An 18,562-nucleotide genomic window follows, 5' to 3' on the forward strand; every position below is an offset into this window, starting at 1 on the left:
GCTTCATTATTGGATGGAATTGTTACCCCGACCTCATTGCTAATCTTACACCACCACTAGATTAGCTTTTCCTCTGCAAAGATAGGATTGAAAAATCAAATCCTAAACTAGGAAAATAATTGACTATTGCAACAATATTATATATATATATATATTTTAAAAGGAGAAATTTACAATGTGCACATTTTCAAAGGGTGCATATTATAAAAAAGTTATGATTTTTTTATGATGAATGTTATGATTATTTGTGATGTGTGTTATAACATTTTATAATAAAGTTATAAATAAGGAATTTATAATGTGCACCCTAAAGTTCAGATTGATAATATTATGACATTTTGTGATTTTTGTTATGATATGTTGAGATTTTGTTATAACATTTTTCAGTGAAAAAAAATTATGACTCTTGTAATAAAAAAATTATGACATTTTAGGTTTAAGTTATGAAATTTTATGAAAAAGTTATGAAATATGCACCTCTCTAAGAATGCACATTGTAAATTTGCTATTTATAACTTTACAACAAAATGTCATAACATATATCACAAACAATCATAACATTCATCATAAAAAATCATATGCACCTCTTTGAGATTTTGTTATAATATTTTTCACTGAAAAAAAATTATGACTTTTGTAGTAAAAAAATTATGACATTTTAGGTTTAAGTTATGAAAATTTATGAAAAAGTTATGAAAGGCATATCATATGCACCTCTTTAGAATGCATATCATAAATTCGTTATTTATAATTTTATTACAAAATGTTATAACATATATCACAAATAATTATAATATTCATTATAAAAAATCATAAATTTTTTACAATATGCACTATTTAAAAGGGTGCACATTATAAATTTCTCTTTAAAAAAATATTAAAAAATAAAAATATTAATTTTATAAACAAATACCCTTTATCTTATATTTTCAATCTAACACTATTATATTAATAATTTTTATCACTTCATCCCACTCATATCACGGTAAATCCCTCGTCTTAGGCCAAACCAACTGACTTAGGAAGAGTCATATTCAGAAGTGTTTTAAAAAAATGATTAAAAGTTATTTTTTTTTATTTTTTTATGAAAGAGAAAAGTGAAATTCTTTTTATATACTAATAACATATTATATGTCACTATTTTTCACTAATCACAAATATATATGCCTATTATTATTCTTTAAATATTCAATATAAATATATATATATATTATATATATCCACTATAAAAGGTGCCACCTGACATTTATCCCAGGCATATACAAAACAATCACGAAAGGAGTGGATTAAGCTGGAAGGGAGTTTTAACCCACTTCCAAAATAGGCCTCGTCAGCCCCACAGAGGCAATTTCATTTTCCCGCCATAGTTCCTGTCAGAGCTATAGATTGAGAGAGAGAGAGAACGAGACCTATTAGGTATCTGGAAGTACTTTCGATATCTCTCAACCTGCGTGCTCTGTTTCTTCCTCCCGGAAGAACCCTAGAGAACGAAACGATGGCAGAATCTAGGGCTTTTACCGGACCAGCCGGTTACCCGTGCCGCCTTCAAGCAGGTATAATCTCAAAGATCCGATTAGAGAACTTCATGTGTCACAGTAAATTGGAAATCGAGTTAGGCGATTGTGTCAATTTCATCACAGGCCAAAATGGAAGTAAGTTTCTTTGTCTGCCTCTGTTTCTTTGTGTTATTGTGTGTGTATGTATATATCTATATCATATATGTGTGTAAATATGTAACAATCATGGTGAAATTTTGATGATTTTGATGTGAATAGGTGGCAAGAGTGCGATATTGACTGCACTGTGTGTTGCTTTTGGGTGTCGAGCCAAAGGCACGCAGAGGGCGGCCACATTAAAGGATTTCATAAAGACTGGCTGCAGGTTTGTGTCAAGTTTGCCCCGCTTTTTTTTTTTTTTGTTTTTTTTGAGTTTTTCTTGTATAATTATTGTTTTTGTTTTATATTGTGCTTGAAGTCATAGTAATTATGTGAAAAAATTAATCATTATGTGAGAGAATGTACTTGTAAAACTAGGAAGCTTTATTGGTGCATTGGGGGACTTTTAAAAAAAAAAAAAAGAAGAAATTTTGAATTAACTTATCACATATTATGAGAATTTATTAGTTTGAATTAACCCACATAGGTGTTGTGGGAAGACATTGCTAGAATTTTGGTGGATAAGTTCTTAGAATTCGGTGGTGTTTGCTTGGGACAAGATTTTCTTTCAACTTATATCTAAATTTGAGTTACCCTAAGAACTTGAAGGAATATCATTCCACATGATTCTTATAGATCAGTCACTGGTTTGTTAAAGTCGGATACAGTTATTAAGGTCCATTGTCCACAGCAAGGGAGGTGTTGATAATCAACTGTGATGGTTTCTTTCTTAATAATCATCACAAATAAGGAATAGCAAGTATTATTAGATATTATGAAGGTCACCATCCTGTCTCTAAACTTGTTGTGATGGGGTTTTGCAATCAAAGAGGAAATGCTAGGATTACCGGAAGTCCTTTGTGATCAGGGTGATTAGCTAGATACTTTGGAGTACAAGTCCTCGGTTCCTATTAGATGGATGGTCAAAGATGCCGTGGATGTAATTGGAGGTATTATCATCTCATTCCATAGATCATGGGGGAAATGGCTTTGGAGATTTGATTGTGAGAAGTAGAGGTATCGGACAGGGGTGGTAGAGTCTAAATATGGGTGCATATGGGGGAAGGGGGTTGGTCTTCAATGGAGGCTGCTTTGTCTCACGGCGTAGGGTTTTGGAAGGGTATTAGAAGTGGGTGGGATTCTTTTTCAGGTCACATATAGTTTGTTGTGGGAAGTGGTGTGGAGGTGAGGTTTTTGGAGCCTTCTTTGGTATGGACAAGAGAAATTGGAAGTCACTATCCTGCTATTGCTGATATTGTTATTATAGAGATGTGTCTACTGGTGAGTAGCTGGACATAGAAGGTAGTTATTTTTTTTTTCTTTTTTTGTTTTTTGTTTTGGGATATTGGCTGCCATATAGAGTTGAATGATTAGGAGGTGGGGGGTACTTATGGAACTCTTAGCACGTCTTTATGCTATTTCCTGCATTGGTTTTTAGGCACTGCTTATCCGTCCTTGGACCGACTTTGGAACTTTGTAGAGGCTTTTGACTAAGACTTTGTTGTATAGTTGATACAAATCTTTTGCTTTTGTATATAATTATTCATAAACGTATTTTTACTTATAAAAAAACCAGTGTGAAAGAGTATATGTTGTCCCTATTGCATTATGCACTGAAAACGTTGTGGCAACTGCACCACTTTACTCTCTATTTTTAAATGAAATTCTTTTACTTTCAACTATTAGTTTTTCAAGGTTGGTGTCTTATATTGTTGCTTTAGTTTTCAAAATCTCTAAGGAAATTGCATCATTTCGATAAAGTTTTCATGGTTGATCTGATATTTGCGTATTTTTATGGATTTATTGCTACAGCTATGCTGTTGTCGACGTGGAAATTAAAAATCAAGGGGAGGATGCTTTTAAGCCAGACGTATATGGGGATGTCATAATAATAGAACGCAGGATATCAGAAACAACCAGTTCTACTGCCTTAAAAAATCACCAAGGTTTTCTCAAATCCTAATCTTCCTTTAATTCTTGATTGCTAACTAGAACTGCACAAGGTAGTTTTTTTTGGGAAGGATTGAAGGACCCTATGCTTTGCTTGATTCTAGGAAGACAAAAACTGAGAAATGTGTATGAAACTTACTAAAAAGGTTAGGGTTATGATGGCTGTTGTTACATTTCCATGTTTTCCTATTATCCTATATGGTCTTTTGTTATTTTTTTCCATGATTCTTTGTCATTGATTGAATGTAAAATGATGGTGTGGGAGTCTTCTTGTCATCAAGGGGAATCTTCCATAGAGATTATGTCACAACCCCATCCCGCCCCAAACAGGATAGTAGTTATGACTGGGCCTAGCAAGACAAGACTAAAACATTGGGGTTTACTCGGAAAACTTGTCCATTAATTATCAAGAGTCCATTCAGAGCGTGTGCATAAGTCATATGAAAACAAAAACAAACATACATCTTATTTATTTATCGACATTTACAAATCCAACAACCAAAAAGAAGGTACAACATTTACAAATTTATATCAAAGTAAAACCCAAAACATAAATACACAAGTCACCATCTCTAAACATCGCTTCCAAAAGTACAAAAGCAAAAAGAAAAGACTTCTAACTCGTTCTCTCTTCTTGAACTTGCTCTTCGTCATCACCTACATACATATAGGGGAGAGAGGTGAGCCAAAGCCCAGTGAATGACAATATAGTAAAGTGGTAAATGAATCTGATAAAATTTATTAAAACCAAGCACAAGCTCATATCGAACATAAATATGATTTGTACATGATAAACAAAGCTTAACTTACAAGCATATACATAGTGATGAACATTCCAAGGATTTTTGAAACAAGAGGCTACAACGGGTGGCAAAGAGCTCGGTTAGCTAGAGGTAATCAGCTTGATTCCCAATAACAAACTTGTTCCAAGAAGTCACCTTAATACATGATACAAAAATTATATGACGTTCATACATAGCAAAACAATATTATAGTTTCCTTAAACATATCATACGTTTGCATTTCAAATCATAAGTTTAAGAAACATAACTTTACTACACTACTACTCACAAATGGCTCCGTGAACAAGAGTTTAACTCCTTCCAAGGCTTGACCTACAAAACAAGAGCAAAGTATTGAACTTCTAACTTACACATACACATATAACAAATCGGTTGTCTAAACTTAGTTAAACATTTTTCCTAAATTCTCTCAAATGTTCTAGCATTGCTTTAAATCTAATTCAATCTTTATCTAGGTGTCAAATGGGTATAAGAAGTGTCCAATGTGAATGAGGTTTGCAAAACAAAAGCATGAGCAAAAATTGGAATTTCCGCACGTGCGGGACCAAATCTGCATGTGCGGTTTGGCTGGGGCAGGTGCGGGCGCACCTGCAGTTATTTCCGAACACAATAGGAACAGGGGAGCAATTTCTGCACGTGCAGGAATGCCTGCTGCACGTGTGGTTCTGGGGCAACAACAGCCTATCTGTTCGGGAAAAGCAAGTGTTCTAACTCATTTCATTTCTTTCACTTTCTTGGTGTGGAACTTATGGAAACTTACCTACAACATGCAAAATCAATAGGGAATATGAAAATACAATTGTTTTCCAAATCAAAACTCCAAAACACAATGAAATTCTAAGTTTGAAAGATCAAATTCATGATTTAAGTTATTAAATTCTTTGAACCTAGTTCCCTTTTCAAAACCTTCCTTCCTTCCTTCCTTCCTAGAACATGGATTTAAATATGAAAACTTCTTGAAAAACAAGAGAAGATATGAAGATTAAGATTTATGTGCATCAAAAACATCTAGAATCACATCAAAAGGTTGAAATTCTTAAGCTATTTGCGTTGGTTTTCACTTTAACTAAACTTTCTTCATTCGTCTTCTCAAATCTTCATTTCTAAACCAAATTGATCCTAGTTTCGTTTCAATCTTAGATGTTAGGAAGGTCTACTATAGGATTTAGGATTTTCTAGGATGAATTTTTGGTAGAATTCTTTAGTTCTCCCCTTTTCCTCCCTTTTTCTCTTTTCTTCTCCTCTTTTCTTCTTTCACGTTGGTTCTACAATCTGCAGAATTCTTCTTCCTTTTGTTTGCTTTTGAGTCCAAGTTTTTATTTGGTGTGGTGGGACAAAAGTTGTAACTTCATTAGTTAGCTAATTTCTTCCTTAAATTTAATTAATTAAGTGTAGGAGTAAGTAATCTAATCTTATCCTAATCTTACTTAACCTAATTAATCCTAATTAGGGTTCACTAATTACACTTGATTATCACTAATCCTAATTAGCAAAATAACAAATAGCATGAAATGGACATGTTCATTAGACTGAGGTCTTTAAGCTCCTCACTTAAGGCATAGGCATACCCTATAGTTTTCAAATCAAGTTTTAAGCTATCCCCTAAATCGAGGCACAAAACATACAAGTTCTAAATATAACCTTTCAAACTACTTCTTCTTCTTCTTCTTCTTCTTCTCTCCCTGTTACATATCAAGCCCTGTATCACATAAGCATAGATCATATGGCACGAATGCAAGAATAATAAGATCCATATGATGCATGAACGGTTTGGTTGTCACAGATTATCCTTTCCTTAGGGTGATAGTGTTTGTTTTTATTTTTATTTTTATTTTTATATTTTATAAATATTTATTTTGATTTCTTAGTCATTTAATGTTTTTCGTTTTTTCCTTCTTGAAATCTATCTTCCAAACAAGGCCTGTTTTTGGTTGTTTATACAAAATGTTTTTAAATTAAATGACTCTACTCTATAAAAAAGGGGTAGATGAGTCCTGTAATTTCATAAAATAAGCGATCAATAAGTATGATGAAATGATTTTGGTGCAAAACTATAGTTAATGGTGAAGTCTCTTTATTTCTTCTTTTTATGATTTATTTTTGAGTTTACTTAGTAATTTTACAGCTGATATATTTAAGGTATCTTAGATATGGCTAGGTGGTCCTTTTGTTTTTTTTTTTTTTTCCTTCATATTATTCTAACACAAAGTTTGTTCTTATTGACTATTATTCTTCCGTTAGCTTTTTTGTTCCATTTGTGATTTTTATTGAATATAGTGTTATACTCATGAAAATCAAAATATTGAATTCATCTTAGTTAAAGTTTGGGATAATAAATGGTATGGGACAATATTTGTGTGTGTGCACACATGTGTGTATTAGTTGCAATTCAAATATTAAAGAGAAGCCGCACCTAAACCATAAATCAAAAAATTCTTCGATACATTGGTATATGTGCAACGAGTTGGAGTAAGGAACACTAAGGGTTGCTTTGGGAATTGGCTTTTTTAGTGACTTTTTATTTTTTACAAAAAGACGTGCAAAACGGTAGAGAGAATAGTTGACTTTTTTATAGTGACTTTTTGGCTAAAATAGGATGTTCCAAAATAGGCCAACTAAGTCAACTAAATTTTCCAACTTAGTCAAAATGATACAAACTCAAATTCTAGTAAGATCTACATTTTCTATGACAGAACTTCAAATTACAAAACTAAGTAACTTTGACCAATAAGACTATTTGAGATTTACTGAAGACTTATTATAGGACCAATGTACTACAACTACAATGTGTGCCCATTTTTTTTTAAATTACCAAAATAGCATATACTATTAAAATGTAATAATTGAAATTGTACTAGCAATGTATTTATTGAAAATAATAAAAATAATTCTCAATTTTAAACAGAAGCTTAACTGCACCCAATAATATTGTTAAGTTCCAAACGCTTTGATTTACACTCTTGAGCTTCGTGCCATTTATGTTCGTTGTTGGAATATGCAATACGGGGCTGTGGAGTGGAGTTATTCTGGTTGCTATCAAATCCTTATTTGATTATTTTTCTTTTTCTTTTTCATTTGCTTTTCTGCTGTTGTAAATCTTTATGATTTAATGCCAGAGGTCTTGGTATTCACTTGATCTTTTTTTCGGAGTTATTTGGCAGGAAGAAAGGTAGCTAGTCGCAAGGAAGATCTACGTGAGCTTATAGAACATTTCAATGTGAGTTTTATCAGTATTTATATGCAGAGTGCAGACTTATGCCTTCCTTTGTTGTGTTTTTCGTTGTTATACTTCTGTTGTAATAAGTTAAATAGTTATTTACATTTATTCTTTGGTAAAAGGAAGTGCTGCATGGTTGGTCTAACGTGTTTTTGTCATTTCAACATAAAGCTTTCGTCGCATACTTTTACACAAACATTGCCACTTTTTTACCCTCTTCTTTGGGGTGTTGTGTTTGATGATTACATTCAACTCCTGTGGTTAATATCACGCGTTCGTCTTCGCCTTCTGTTAGAGAATGTCATTGTGTAATTAATCTGATTAAGCATTTCCTAGTACTTTCATTTCGCAATCTTCCACAATCAAGCACATTGTAGTTATTATCACCAGACTATGGTACCGGTAGTTGCTTGTGTAAAATAAACTGATGTATTATTGATTTATTGATAGATCTGATACATTGATGTGTTATATTACAAAGCAGAGTAGCTCATTATATAGGAGAGGGTTTGGGTAGTAGGTGAGGAGTAGGTGAGGGTAAATTGGTGGTAGGTGTAGTAGGTGTGGTAGTAGGTGGTGGTAGGTGTAGGTAAATTCTAACAGCCCCCCGCAAACTCAAGGAGGATAGAAACTAACCAACTTGAGTTTGAAGAGAGAAACAAAACAAGAAAATACATAAAAATAAAAAAGGATAGGAGACACTGTATGGTCGTGTCAGACCGTTGGTGAAGACACTGAATGGTTGTGTCATAACGGTGTAGAGGACACTGTATGGGGGTGTCATAACCATGTAGAGGACAGTTTATGGGGTCATGTCGGACCGTTGTAGAAGACAGTTTATGGGGTCATGTCGGACCGTTGTAGCAGACAGTTTACGGGGTCTTGCTGGACCCTTGTAGAAACTAACCGGAATCAATGTCGGGACAGTTTACAGAGTCTTGTCGGACCCATGAAGGAGCTAACCGGAATCAATGTCGGGACAGTTTACAGAGTCTTGTCGGACCCTTGTAGAAACTAACCGGAATCTATGTCGGGACAGTTTACAGAGTCTTGTCGGACCCATAAAGGAGCTAACCGGAATCAATGTCGGGACAGTTTACAGAGTCTTGTCGGACCCTTGAAAAAGCTAACCGGAATCAAATGTCGGGACAGTTTACAGGGTTATGATGACAAAATATTATGATAAACATATATGGGCGTTGGGTAGCTTTCAACATAAACAATGATCAGCCCATTGAATAAAAATAAAAAAAAACAAAAGCGTTGTGTGGGTGGAGCATATAGAAAAGAAAAGAAAATAAAAGGGACCATGTGGGAGACAACGGGGAAGTGAGAGAGAGAAAAGGCATCGGGTTGCTGTCCAAGGCATTATGAGAGAGAGAGGATGATGTAAAAATAGTAAAAATGTGTTCCTCAGAATAAAAAGAAGATCTGCCGAAGCGTGTGAAGATGGGGGGATTTGCCAGGTGGTTAATCATGGTGTTGATGCTAGACTTGTGTCTAGTGGCAAGAAAAGAGGCTTCATCGTTTCAAGCCATTTACAGGGAGAGGCGGTGCCGGAGAAGGACAGCTCGAGTTTGATGGAGCCTGTCATGCAAGTTATTGGAGGTGTAGTTGAGGAGAGGAGTGGTTGAGAATGGACCACGGTGACTCGAACCATCAGCGCGGAGTCGCTGTTGCCAATATCCACCTCCGCGAACAGTGGTCCGTCGGTGGCTGGTGGTGCGGTTGGGATTGCCTGCGGCAGAGTCCAGGATGATGTGGACCATGGACTCGGCTGTATCGAGGTGCTGTGAAGAAACCCACATGGCTGATTCGATGATTTGGGTTGGGGTCGGGTTTGGAGGGACGTGATTGGAGTTAACCAATGAGGACTCGCACGTGTCTGGGAAGCGTGTGGCCTTGCACGCTTGGTTGGAAGGGCCTCGGCCGTAGATTGGATGCGGTACTGGGAATAATGAAGAACCTCCAAACAGTTCTTGGTTGTGGTGGTGCAGAAGTGGATGACGGTAGCGAGGTGGTGTTGGTCGAATCACGGCTGAAGGCAGTGGTCCTCAAGGGAGTGCAAAGCAAGATGGTACCTGGGTTGGTTTTGATGGATGAAAATCCAGCATGCAGAAATAGTTGGAAGATGAGAGGTCCGGCGGGCGGCTAAGGCGAGGCTGCCGCCCGCCGGTGAAGCGAAAATACTAGGTTCTTTAACCTTGCTCTGATACCATGTAAAATAAACTGATGTATTATTGATTTATTGATAGATCTGATACATTGATGTGTTATATTACAAAGCAGAGTAGCTCATTATATAGGAGAGGGTTTGGGTAGTAGGTGAGGAGTAGGTGAGGGTAAATTGGTGGTAGGTGTAGTAGGTGTGGTAGTAGGTGGTGGTAGGTGTAGGTAAATTCTAACAGCTTGGCTATGTTATATATGCTTCTTGGAACTAGTTCGGTTCTAAACTGCAGTCTTTGCAAAATTTTAACTTTATTTTTTAAGCTCAATGGTCTGCTTGCTAGGATGATAATCATGGGATTGGCCCAGCCAAAAGGTTGACCTGGATGGTATCTAACCCTGTTAATTTGCAAAAAACATTGAATCGTAGAGAGGCAGTGGTATGCAAGTCTTATTTTATATTAGAAGACGACCAATGAGATATGCAAGAATGGGATGTGATAAAGCTTTATTTATTTATTTATTTGATAACTCGGAACCAAGTTTCAATTGTCTCGTCTTTATTAAAAGCTATTGTGAAGAAACATCTGGTGGTCTAAAGTAGAGGTATCTTTATATGACCTTGGGCCGTGGGTTGGTTCAAACAGGTTTTGCATATTTATTTCAAATTGAGAACCAAAGTTGAACTGCCACTCTGAAGAACCAAACTTAACAAAATATGGAGGTCGGCTTTGATTCAATTCTTGGTTTAGTTAGTTTGTTTGCATTCCCCTACCCATAAGCTGTGGTTTTAAATTATTGTCTAAAGTAGAGGTATCTTTATGTGACCTTGGCCTTAGGTTGGTTCAACCCAAAATCAAACAAGTTTTGCATCGTTATTTCAAATTGAGAACCAGAGTCGAATTGCCACTCCAACAAACCGAACTAAACAAAATATGGAGGTTGGCTTTGATTCGGTTTTCGGTTTAGTTATTTTGTTTGCATTTCCCTATCTAGAAGGGGTGGTTTTAAATTACAGTTGTTCTATTGCATAACAGCTGTAAGTTATACCTAAATTGGTCCTTCATGATTTACAGGTATAATATTGTAAGATTTTTGAAGAATCTGTATATTCAATTGTGTTTGTAGTGCAAGAGTACATCGCTTTATATAACAATCTAACCTAGGACTGAAAAAGAAACAAGAATATTGACTCAATCCCTAATATATACAAAATATATATACTACTATATATACACAAAACCTAATATTCTCACACCTCCGCTCAAACTTAAGATGTTTTAGCAAAAAAAAATCGAGAGTTTGCCAGAATAAACTGAAACCGAGGAAGATGCAAGCTTTTCACCACATAGAGAACTCCAACCCGACGGCCGGTCCCAATCTGTTTCGTGGACACCCGATCTTACACACAACAGACAAAATATGAAAAGATAACATCAAAACCAGAAGTATCAAGTTGACTAATAGATGGTAAACTGATAAATAGCTGAGGAACATAAAGAATATAGGGAATAGTAACAGTAGACATGGTAGAGGGTAAGATAGACTTAATAGATAGAACAGACATACCAGACCCATTAACAGTATTAATAATAATAGGAAAGAAAGGGGGAATACGATTTTGAAGTAAGGAAATGTGAGGTGTCATATGATGGGAGGAACCAAAGTAAAAAAGCTAGACAGAAGAAGAGATACCTGAAGATGACCCAAGCAAACTTGAATAGAGAGAGGTAAGAGCAAAGGCAGATGGGGATGGCTGGGAGGTGGACAAGATATGCTGAAGTTGAGTAATCTGAGCACTTAAAGAAGCCAAGTTAGGATTTAGAGCCGGAGAAAATGCAATATAAGTAGCGGGAGGCTGAGAGTACTTTGAGTAGGAGTTTGGAACTGTGATTGAGGCTGTTGAAAAGATGCACGTCCCTTCTTGGGACAATTGTACTTCTAATGCCCTTCTAATTGCAGAAAACACACTCATTTGAAGCCAGAGGTCCCTTCTTGGGCTTTGATATGGTCTGAAGCTGATGAGGAGGTGGGGTCGATAGCAATGGAGGTTAAACAGGAGCTAGGAAGACAGATGGAGACGGAGTCTAACTGATTGTCTTAAGACGGGTTTCCTAGGAGAGGAGCTCACGGATAATAACATCTACAGAGGGAAGAGGAGACCGGTGAAAGATGCCACCACGGATAGCCTCATACTGAGGGGAGAGAGTTACTAAGAACTGCACTAAACGATCATGCTCCCGAAACTCAACATAAGCATCTAGAACTTTGAGGCTAGATGGTTCTATAAGAGCCAATTGATCCCAAAGACCTATCATCTCAGTATAGAAGTCCTAAATAGACTGATCCCACTGACGAGCAACTTGAATAGCTGTTTCCAACTCATATTACTTGGCGAAGTTGGATTGTTGATAAACACCTTGTAAATAATTCCACACCTCCTTGGCAATGTTGTATTTGGAAAACATTATTCTAATACAGTCATCTACAGAATTATGAAACCATGTCAGAACTTGGGCATTATCATAATCGCAAGTGTCACAGGAAGTTCGATATCTTTCTGTTTTTGGGTCCGATGGACAAGGAATAGAATAAAAAATATAGCCTCATTTTTTCTGACCTAGAAAAAAATTCTTCATAACACTTGCCCAATAAGCATAATTGGCACCAGTGAGTTTGCATCTGATAGCTTGAATTTTGGTGTCTGACATTGTAATAAAATCAAGTTATAGAATTTAGGGGCCAAAGTATAATGGAATTGGAGAGCTAATAAAAAAAATATACCACTAACTAAGTACTCAGTAAAGAGAACCAGACACACAGAGAGAGATGCACGAGTGAAGTGGAGGCAGATGACTAGAGTCTTCTCGACTCAAATGGGTGCGAATCACCAAGAGCAATCGCAAGTTAGAGAGTGAGTAATGTGAGTCGCAAACTAGAGATGATGAACTAGAAAACCACAACTAGAGACAACTGCGAGTCAAGGAGGAGAGAGAAGAAGTCGTGAACGTGATTCCAGCAGTCAACTTAGATGACCCATGAACCGAATGGCCAGTCGATCTACCTAGACAAAGCAGTCGATTGAGAGAGAGAGAGGCCCCCAAACCGAAGAACCAGACAAGCCGTCAATCCCGATCAAGGGAGAAGACCACAACTCACGATGCAGAGAGGTGAACAGCTTCTAGGGTTTCGGTGGTAGCACTGATACCATGTAAGATTTCTAAAGAATCTGTATATTCAATTGTGTTTGTAATACAAGAGTACATCACTTTATATAACAATCTAACCTAGGACTGAAAATGAAGCAAGAATATTGACTCAATCCTAATATATACAAAATATATATACTACCATCTATACACAAAACCTAATATTCTTACAAATATATAACAATCCCAATGAATCATCAATAGTAAGGCGTAATTTGATTTGAGTTGAAGGTGCTACAAAGGACCCAAAAAAAAAAAAAAAAAAAAATTAAATAAATTGAAACGTGATGGTGGTGGTGGTGGTGGTGGTGGTGGTGGGTAAAAAGATATGATGTTATATGTAGTAAAAAGATATGATGTTATATGTAGTATAAGTTATCTAACTATAGATATGGCCTTAGAGCAAGCTGATTGAGTGGAAAAAACTCTTGTAGCCAACTCTATATGTTGGGTTGTTGAATGTTGACCTTTTCTTTTTAGTTTTTTAATAAAACAAAGTTCATGTAAGGATCCATATAAGAAAGCTGAAAAAAGATCATGGAAACTATCAGTAGAACAGAAATGCCTTGTAGGAAGGTTTCTAATGCTTTGGATGCATTAAGCCAAACGCCTTTTGTTTCTCTCTCTCTCTCTCTCTCTCTCTCACACACGCGAGCACACACACACCCGCACAAAAAAAAAATAAAAAAATAAAAAATAAGTTCAATGTTCAGGAGATGCAAACTTAGCTTTGCATTATCAGTTGCCTGCTATCTAAGGGCTAAGAAATGTATGGATGGAATATGTTATAATTTCCACTTATTTTTTCATTTTCAAGAGACAGTTTGGTGGGTAATACTATTAAAAATGCCAATCAAATATTCAAAATTTGAATTTAGTTGTTACCTATGAAGCACGGGTACGGGTACGAGAACGGGTACGAGTATTGGTGCAATATGGGTACGTCGATACGGTAAAATCCAAAAAAAGTAGGGTACGAGTCGGCTTGGTATGCTTGTAAAAAAATATTTATTTTTAATTTAGAATAATGCAAAAATTAAATGGTTTAATTTGTTAAGATCCGATCGATAATTAATATTTAATGCCAAAAGTAAATGTATAAATCAAAATTGAATGTCAATATATTAAATAACTTACAAATCATAGTCTAATTTTAAAATCATGCTAATATAAAACTGAAAATAAAAAAGAAGTCTAGTGAAAAGAGTTTTATCTCTGTAGTATAAGAAAATATTGTTTCATTTGAGGTACGGTATGGCTTAGGTATATACTAGGTATGTCTTGGTATGCTAAAAATATTAGGAAGAAAAATTTGGATACGTGTTTCGTGTATCTGGTGTCACGACCCGCTCCCCATACCCAAGGGTTAAGCAGTAACTGAAGCTACCTCCGGCCAATTCTTGAACAAATAAATAAATGCGAGCGAAAATAATATTTAAGTGAGGGTACCAAAATAATCAACGGAGCTTCTATTTTTATTACAAAATTTATTGACCAGAAAGGTCGATATTTGCATATAAAAAATATCATAAAAGTGCTGTGTGTGTCTATTCCGCAGCCCCGCGTCTAAGACTTTCCAAAAGCTATCTCTGAATTGCATTGTTTCCTGAAAATTGGTAAACAACACATGGCAGGGTGAGAAATATTATGCTAAGAGTATAAGGGACACAAAATGACCATGAATAGTTATGTAACTAAAATATTTAAGATAATTTAGTCTGAACAAATAATCATTTAAGTAGTAAAACTGAGGTTATGTAAATAAATAACAATAACCATAGTACGGTACAGAACAGAACAGAGGTTACAAGAGTGACAATCAGAACAGAGATACGGATTCAATAGGTGGCTCGTACGGATTATAGAGGTGGTTCCCACAATAGTGTAGCACTTATCTCCGCACAGAACAGAGGTCAATAGATCCATGACAACAGAGGGCCACAAGGTGACCAAACAGAGGTCAATGGTTATTTAAGTCCCCCAAGGCATGGGACTACAGTGGTGGTACTTACAAAACATAATTGTATATAAGGTCATAGTCAAATAATCATTAAAAGTTAAACAAACATATCCATGGGTTTCATTTTAAGCAAATAGGGTTTAGAAAATAATCCACGTAATTGGAATATTAATATAATTTATAATAATTTATAAAACATAACTTGTATAAAATAAATTATGGTAAGTCAAAACATACGTAAAATATATTATGGTGACTCAATGTATAATATAATTCACCTTATTATTAACCCTTAGCCTTTACTTTTCTTTATCACAAACCTCCTTACTTCTTAGTTTTGTATCTCCAATACCCTTGCGGTTTTCTTCTCTTCTCTTTTCTTTCTTTCTTTTTTTTTTTTTTTTCCCTTTTCTTTTTCTTTGATCTTGATCTCGTCTCCATTTATAGGGACGCGGGCCTTTCCATTACCCTCCACGTGTCCACAGCAATCTACCTAAGATTTGGATTGAAATCCTTTTAGATCTATAGTTATCTTATTAAGTTAAAGTAATTATATTTTGGCCCCAATTCTTTAAAATAATTATATTCTCCCTTCGTTTGATAAAAACACAAACTAATCCTTAATTAAATTACACTCTATCGTATACCAATAGAAAATTAATTATTTATTTTACTACCACACCCATTATTATTATTATTATTATTATTTATTTTTATTTTTAATAATATATCATCACATACAACCATAATACTAGTATAAAATTTAAGGGACAACTTAAATTTTTGGGTTGTTAAACTGGTGCGTATGCAGAAGTACCGTACAAGATATCATATGCTGGTAAGTACTTGGTACGGGTACGACATGTTTTTCGAAGTACTCATGTTTCATAGGTTGTCACACTCGTAATCTAAGAAGTATGTGTATTGATACGGACATGGAGAGATGTTGATGTATATGTGGGTAATGTTTTTAATTTTTTCCGCTTACTCATTATTTCCATATGTTTTATTAAAACCATAATGGCATCCGGAGGTGTGTCCAAACAAAAAACACATGTTCATGAAGTGTCCCCAACATGTCTTGCAAAGAAAAAAAAGAATTATAGTTAAAAAAAATTGACACGCCATATGACATGTCTAATATGTGGACACAAGTGTCTGCATTATGTCATGTCGGTGTTTGACATGTGTTGGACAAAGACGTTGCACCCATTTTGGAGTATCTGTGCTTCAAAGCTCCTAGTTTATCATATGCAAAGATGAGGGATAATATGCTGGTTGTCTTGAATGCTTTAGCTTTTCGGACCTTTTAGAAGTTTACTCATTAAATTTGAACATATTGAAGCTTCAAATTTACTCTTACATATTCTATACTTCTAAATTAAGTGAGAATCTTTTAAAAATATGATATGTTTCCATCCATAGATGTTGAAAAAATTTATGTGTTTCTAAGAGGGCCGTACATTTTGATATGCTTCTTTATTGTGCCTTTACTTGCACATTAGCTTGCTCTCTTTGTGAGGTAATCATTGAGGTTTGGACTGCCCAAGGCAAGTGCCACACAGCGTAAAAAAAGTTCGCATGTGACACTTGACTATATATTCTGATATTAGTTGCAACATTTGAACAAGCAGAAAGAAATCCCCACAACCTAGTTTCCATCTTCCCAACACACGAAAACGCCAACCCAGTCACCACTTGCTTACTAAGCTCCCATCTACATTATGCATTCGTTTGGGATATTGGCTATTTTAATTGACTTTTTGGCTATTTGGGTATTTTATGAGATTAAAAAAAGTTGTATTTGGGATGACTTGTCGATTTTTTTTGTAGTTGAATAGATAGTTGTAAGGGAAAAAATTGATTGATGTGTAAGATGTGACATTTTGTCTTATTGGCTATTTTAGCTTTTTTTTGGTCTTTATTAGCTATTTTAACCAAAAAAGTTGATGCCAAACACCACCTATATTACATGTGAACTCAGTGACAAGTGTTTGATATAGGTATGTGTCTAATTGTCATATTCATGTAATTCTTATGTCAATGGATACATAGACATGGTTTAATTTCATATTTTTAAATACTAATTTTCATATTATTAGGGTAAAATGATAATTACAAACTAAAATATTATTGGAAAAAATATTATAGTAAAATCAACTATTTATACTTATTGGGTGCATATCCTTCTAGACATGTAACACACATCTCATACTCTTATCTACGTTCTAGTGTTCGTGATCAGGAACGACAGGGATGCCTATAACTGTTGTAGTTTTTATTTTTGGCAACTTTAATTAGGGTTTCTCAGGATGCCTATAGATAGGCCTTTGTGCAATCAAGTTCTTAAACTTGGCTTGATAGTGAAGAACAATGTTGAATTGAGAGCTTTGCTATTCTTTAGTTTATTTTATTTTAATTTTTCCTTTGGTTTGTTTCAATTTTCTTTTCCATCCGGCATCACTCCGACTCAGGTACTTAACAAATTTAGAATAATCCATATGGTTGTTGTGGGAGGAACGTCTAGAAGACATGGATGTGCTGTCCTCTTAGGCCTCCTCAATTTCCTTGCCCTTCTTGCAAGTCTTAGTGTCAAGACATGGTCAGATTTATGGTTCCCCTCAGATATCTCTCTGTTTATGTTCAACGAAGTTTCCAGATTGCTGCCATGATCATATATTTCGGTGTGTTGGCCACCCTATATGTTGTTTGAACCAAGCTCACATTCAACCTTTGGCTGACATATTTGGAATATTTTTCTCATATATGTTGATTTTTGCTTATATATGATGTTGGTACACAATGCCACTCCCTGCGACTGTTCTAAAAATAGGCGGGGGTGTGATGTTGAATGCCATAAAAGACATAAGCGAAGCTGATGAACTCCAAATTCAAATCAAGAATCAAATAGAGAGAGAAAAGACAAATGCCCCAATTAGAGGTAAAACCCCTAAGGGTTAGAGAGAGAAACCAAATTCTACTCCAATCTCAATGTATATTCTTTATTCCAAAAAGTACACATGGGTATTACATCTCCTATTTATAGACTACAACAAACAAGCTATTTAACATACACCTGATCTATTTATTCTACTACATCATACTCTCCCTCTTTAAGAAACTTGTCCTCAAGTTTAAGTAGCAGCTAAGTGTGCTCAATGTAACACCATGCATTGAATCTAGGGTAGGAATAGGCGCTGCATCTCTATGCTCAACCCAAACATAGCTCTCTCAATTCATCCCTTTGAATGCATGTAACTACATCCTCATCTTGCCCTCCATACACTCTTGCTAAAGCTTGGACAAACCTCCATTTTTTCTAAGCCTTCATCTCAGATTGGCACACCGGTTCAGAGACATACTCATTCAATCGGAATGAGACTAATAGACTAACAAAAGGATAGCTTCCAAAGCAAGGGTGAAGAATGTGACAAAAGATGAAAGGATCGACTATGCATCCACTAGGTAAATACCACGCACGAGAAGCTAATCAAGAGCGAGAATATTGCAATGAATTATTCCTTCTGTTCCTTAGACACAACCGGCAAGTTAGCATCACTTCCATCGTCATACTCAACTCAAGCCAATGTCCAAAAGAGGCA

At 35.4% G+C, this 18,562-nt stretch overlaps 1 protein-coding gene across 2 annotated transcripts in view; it reads left to right on the top strand.

The window, feature by feature from the left end:
* Window positions 1-1,221: 1,221 nt before the first annotated feature.
* The window catches only part of LOC114289088 (structural maintenance of chromosomes protein 6B), a 125,332-nt gene continuing 107,991 nt past the window's right edge, over window positions 1,222-18,562 (top strand). For both annotated transcript variants that reach the window (XR_014336165.1, XM_082879520.1), the window contains exons 1-4: window positions 1,222-1,652; window positions 1,776-1,881; window positions 3,468-3,601; window positions 7,570-7,625. Coding sequence is in view for 1 of the 2 variants with exons in the window: in XM_082879520.1 (XP_082735646.1) it covers window positions 1,496-1,652; window positions 1,776-1,881; window positions 3,468-3,601; window positions 7,570-7,625 (453 nt within the window). In the remaining variant the exon portion in view is untranslated. The remainder of the gene's footprint in view (window positions 1,653-1,775; window positions 1,882-3,467; window positions 3,602-7,569; window positions 7,626-18,562) is intronic.

Source organism: Camellia sinensis, chromosome 1 (genome assembly GCF_055761805.1).
Source record: "Camellia sinensis isolate YWXY chromosome 1, ASM5576180v1, whole genome shotgun sequence".
Classification (NCBI taxonomy): Eukaryota; Viridiplantae; Streptophyta; class Magnoliopsida; order Ericales; family Theaceae; genus Camellia; species Camellia sinensis.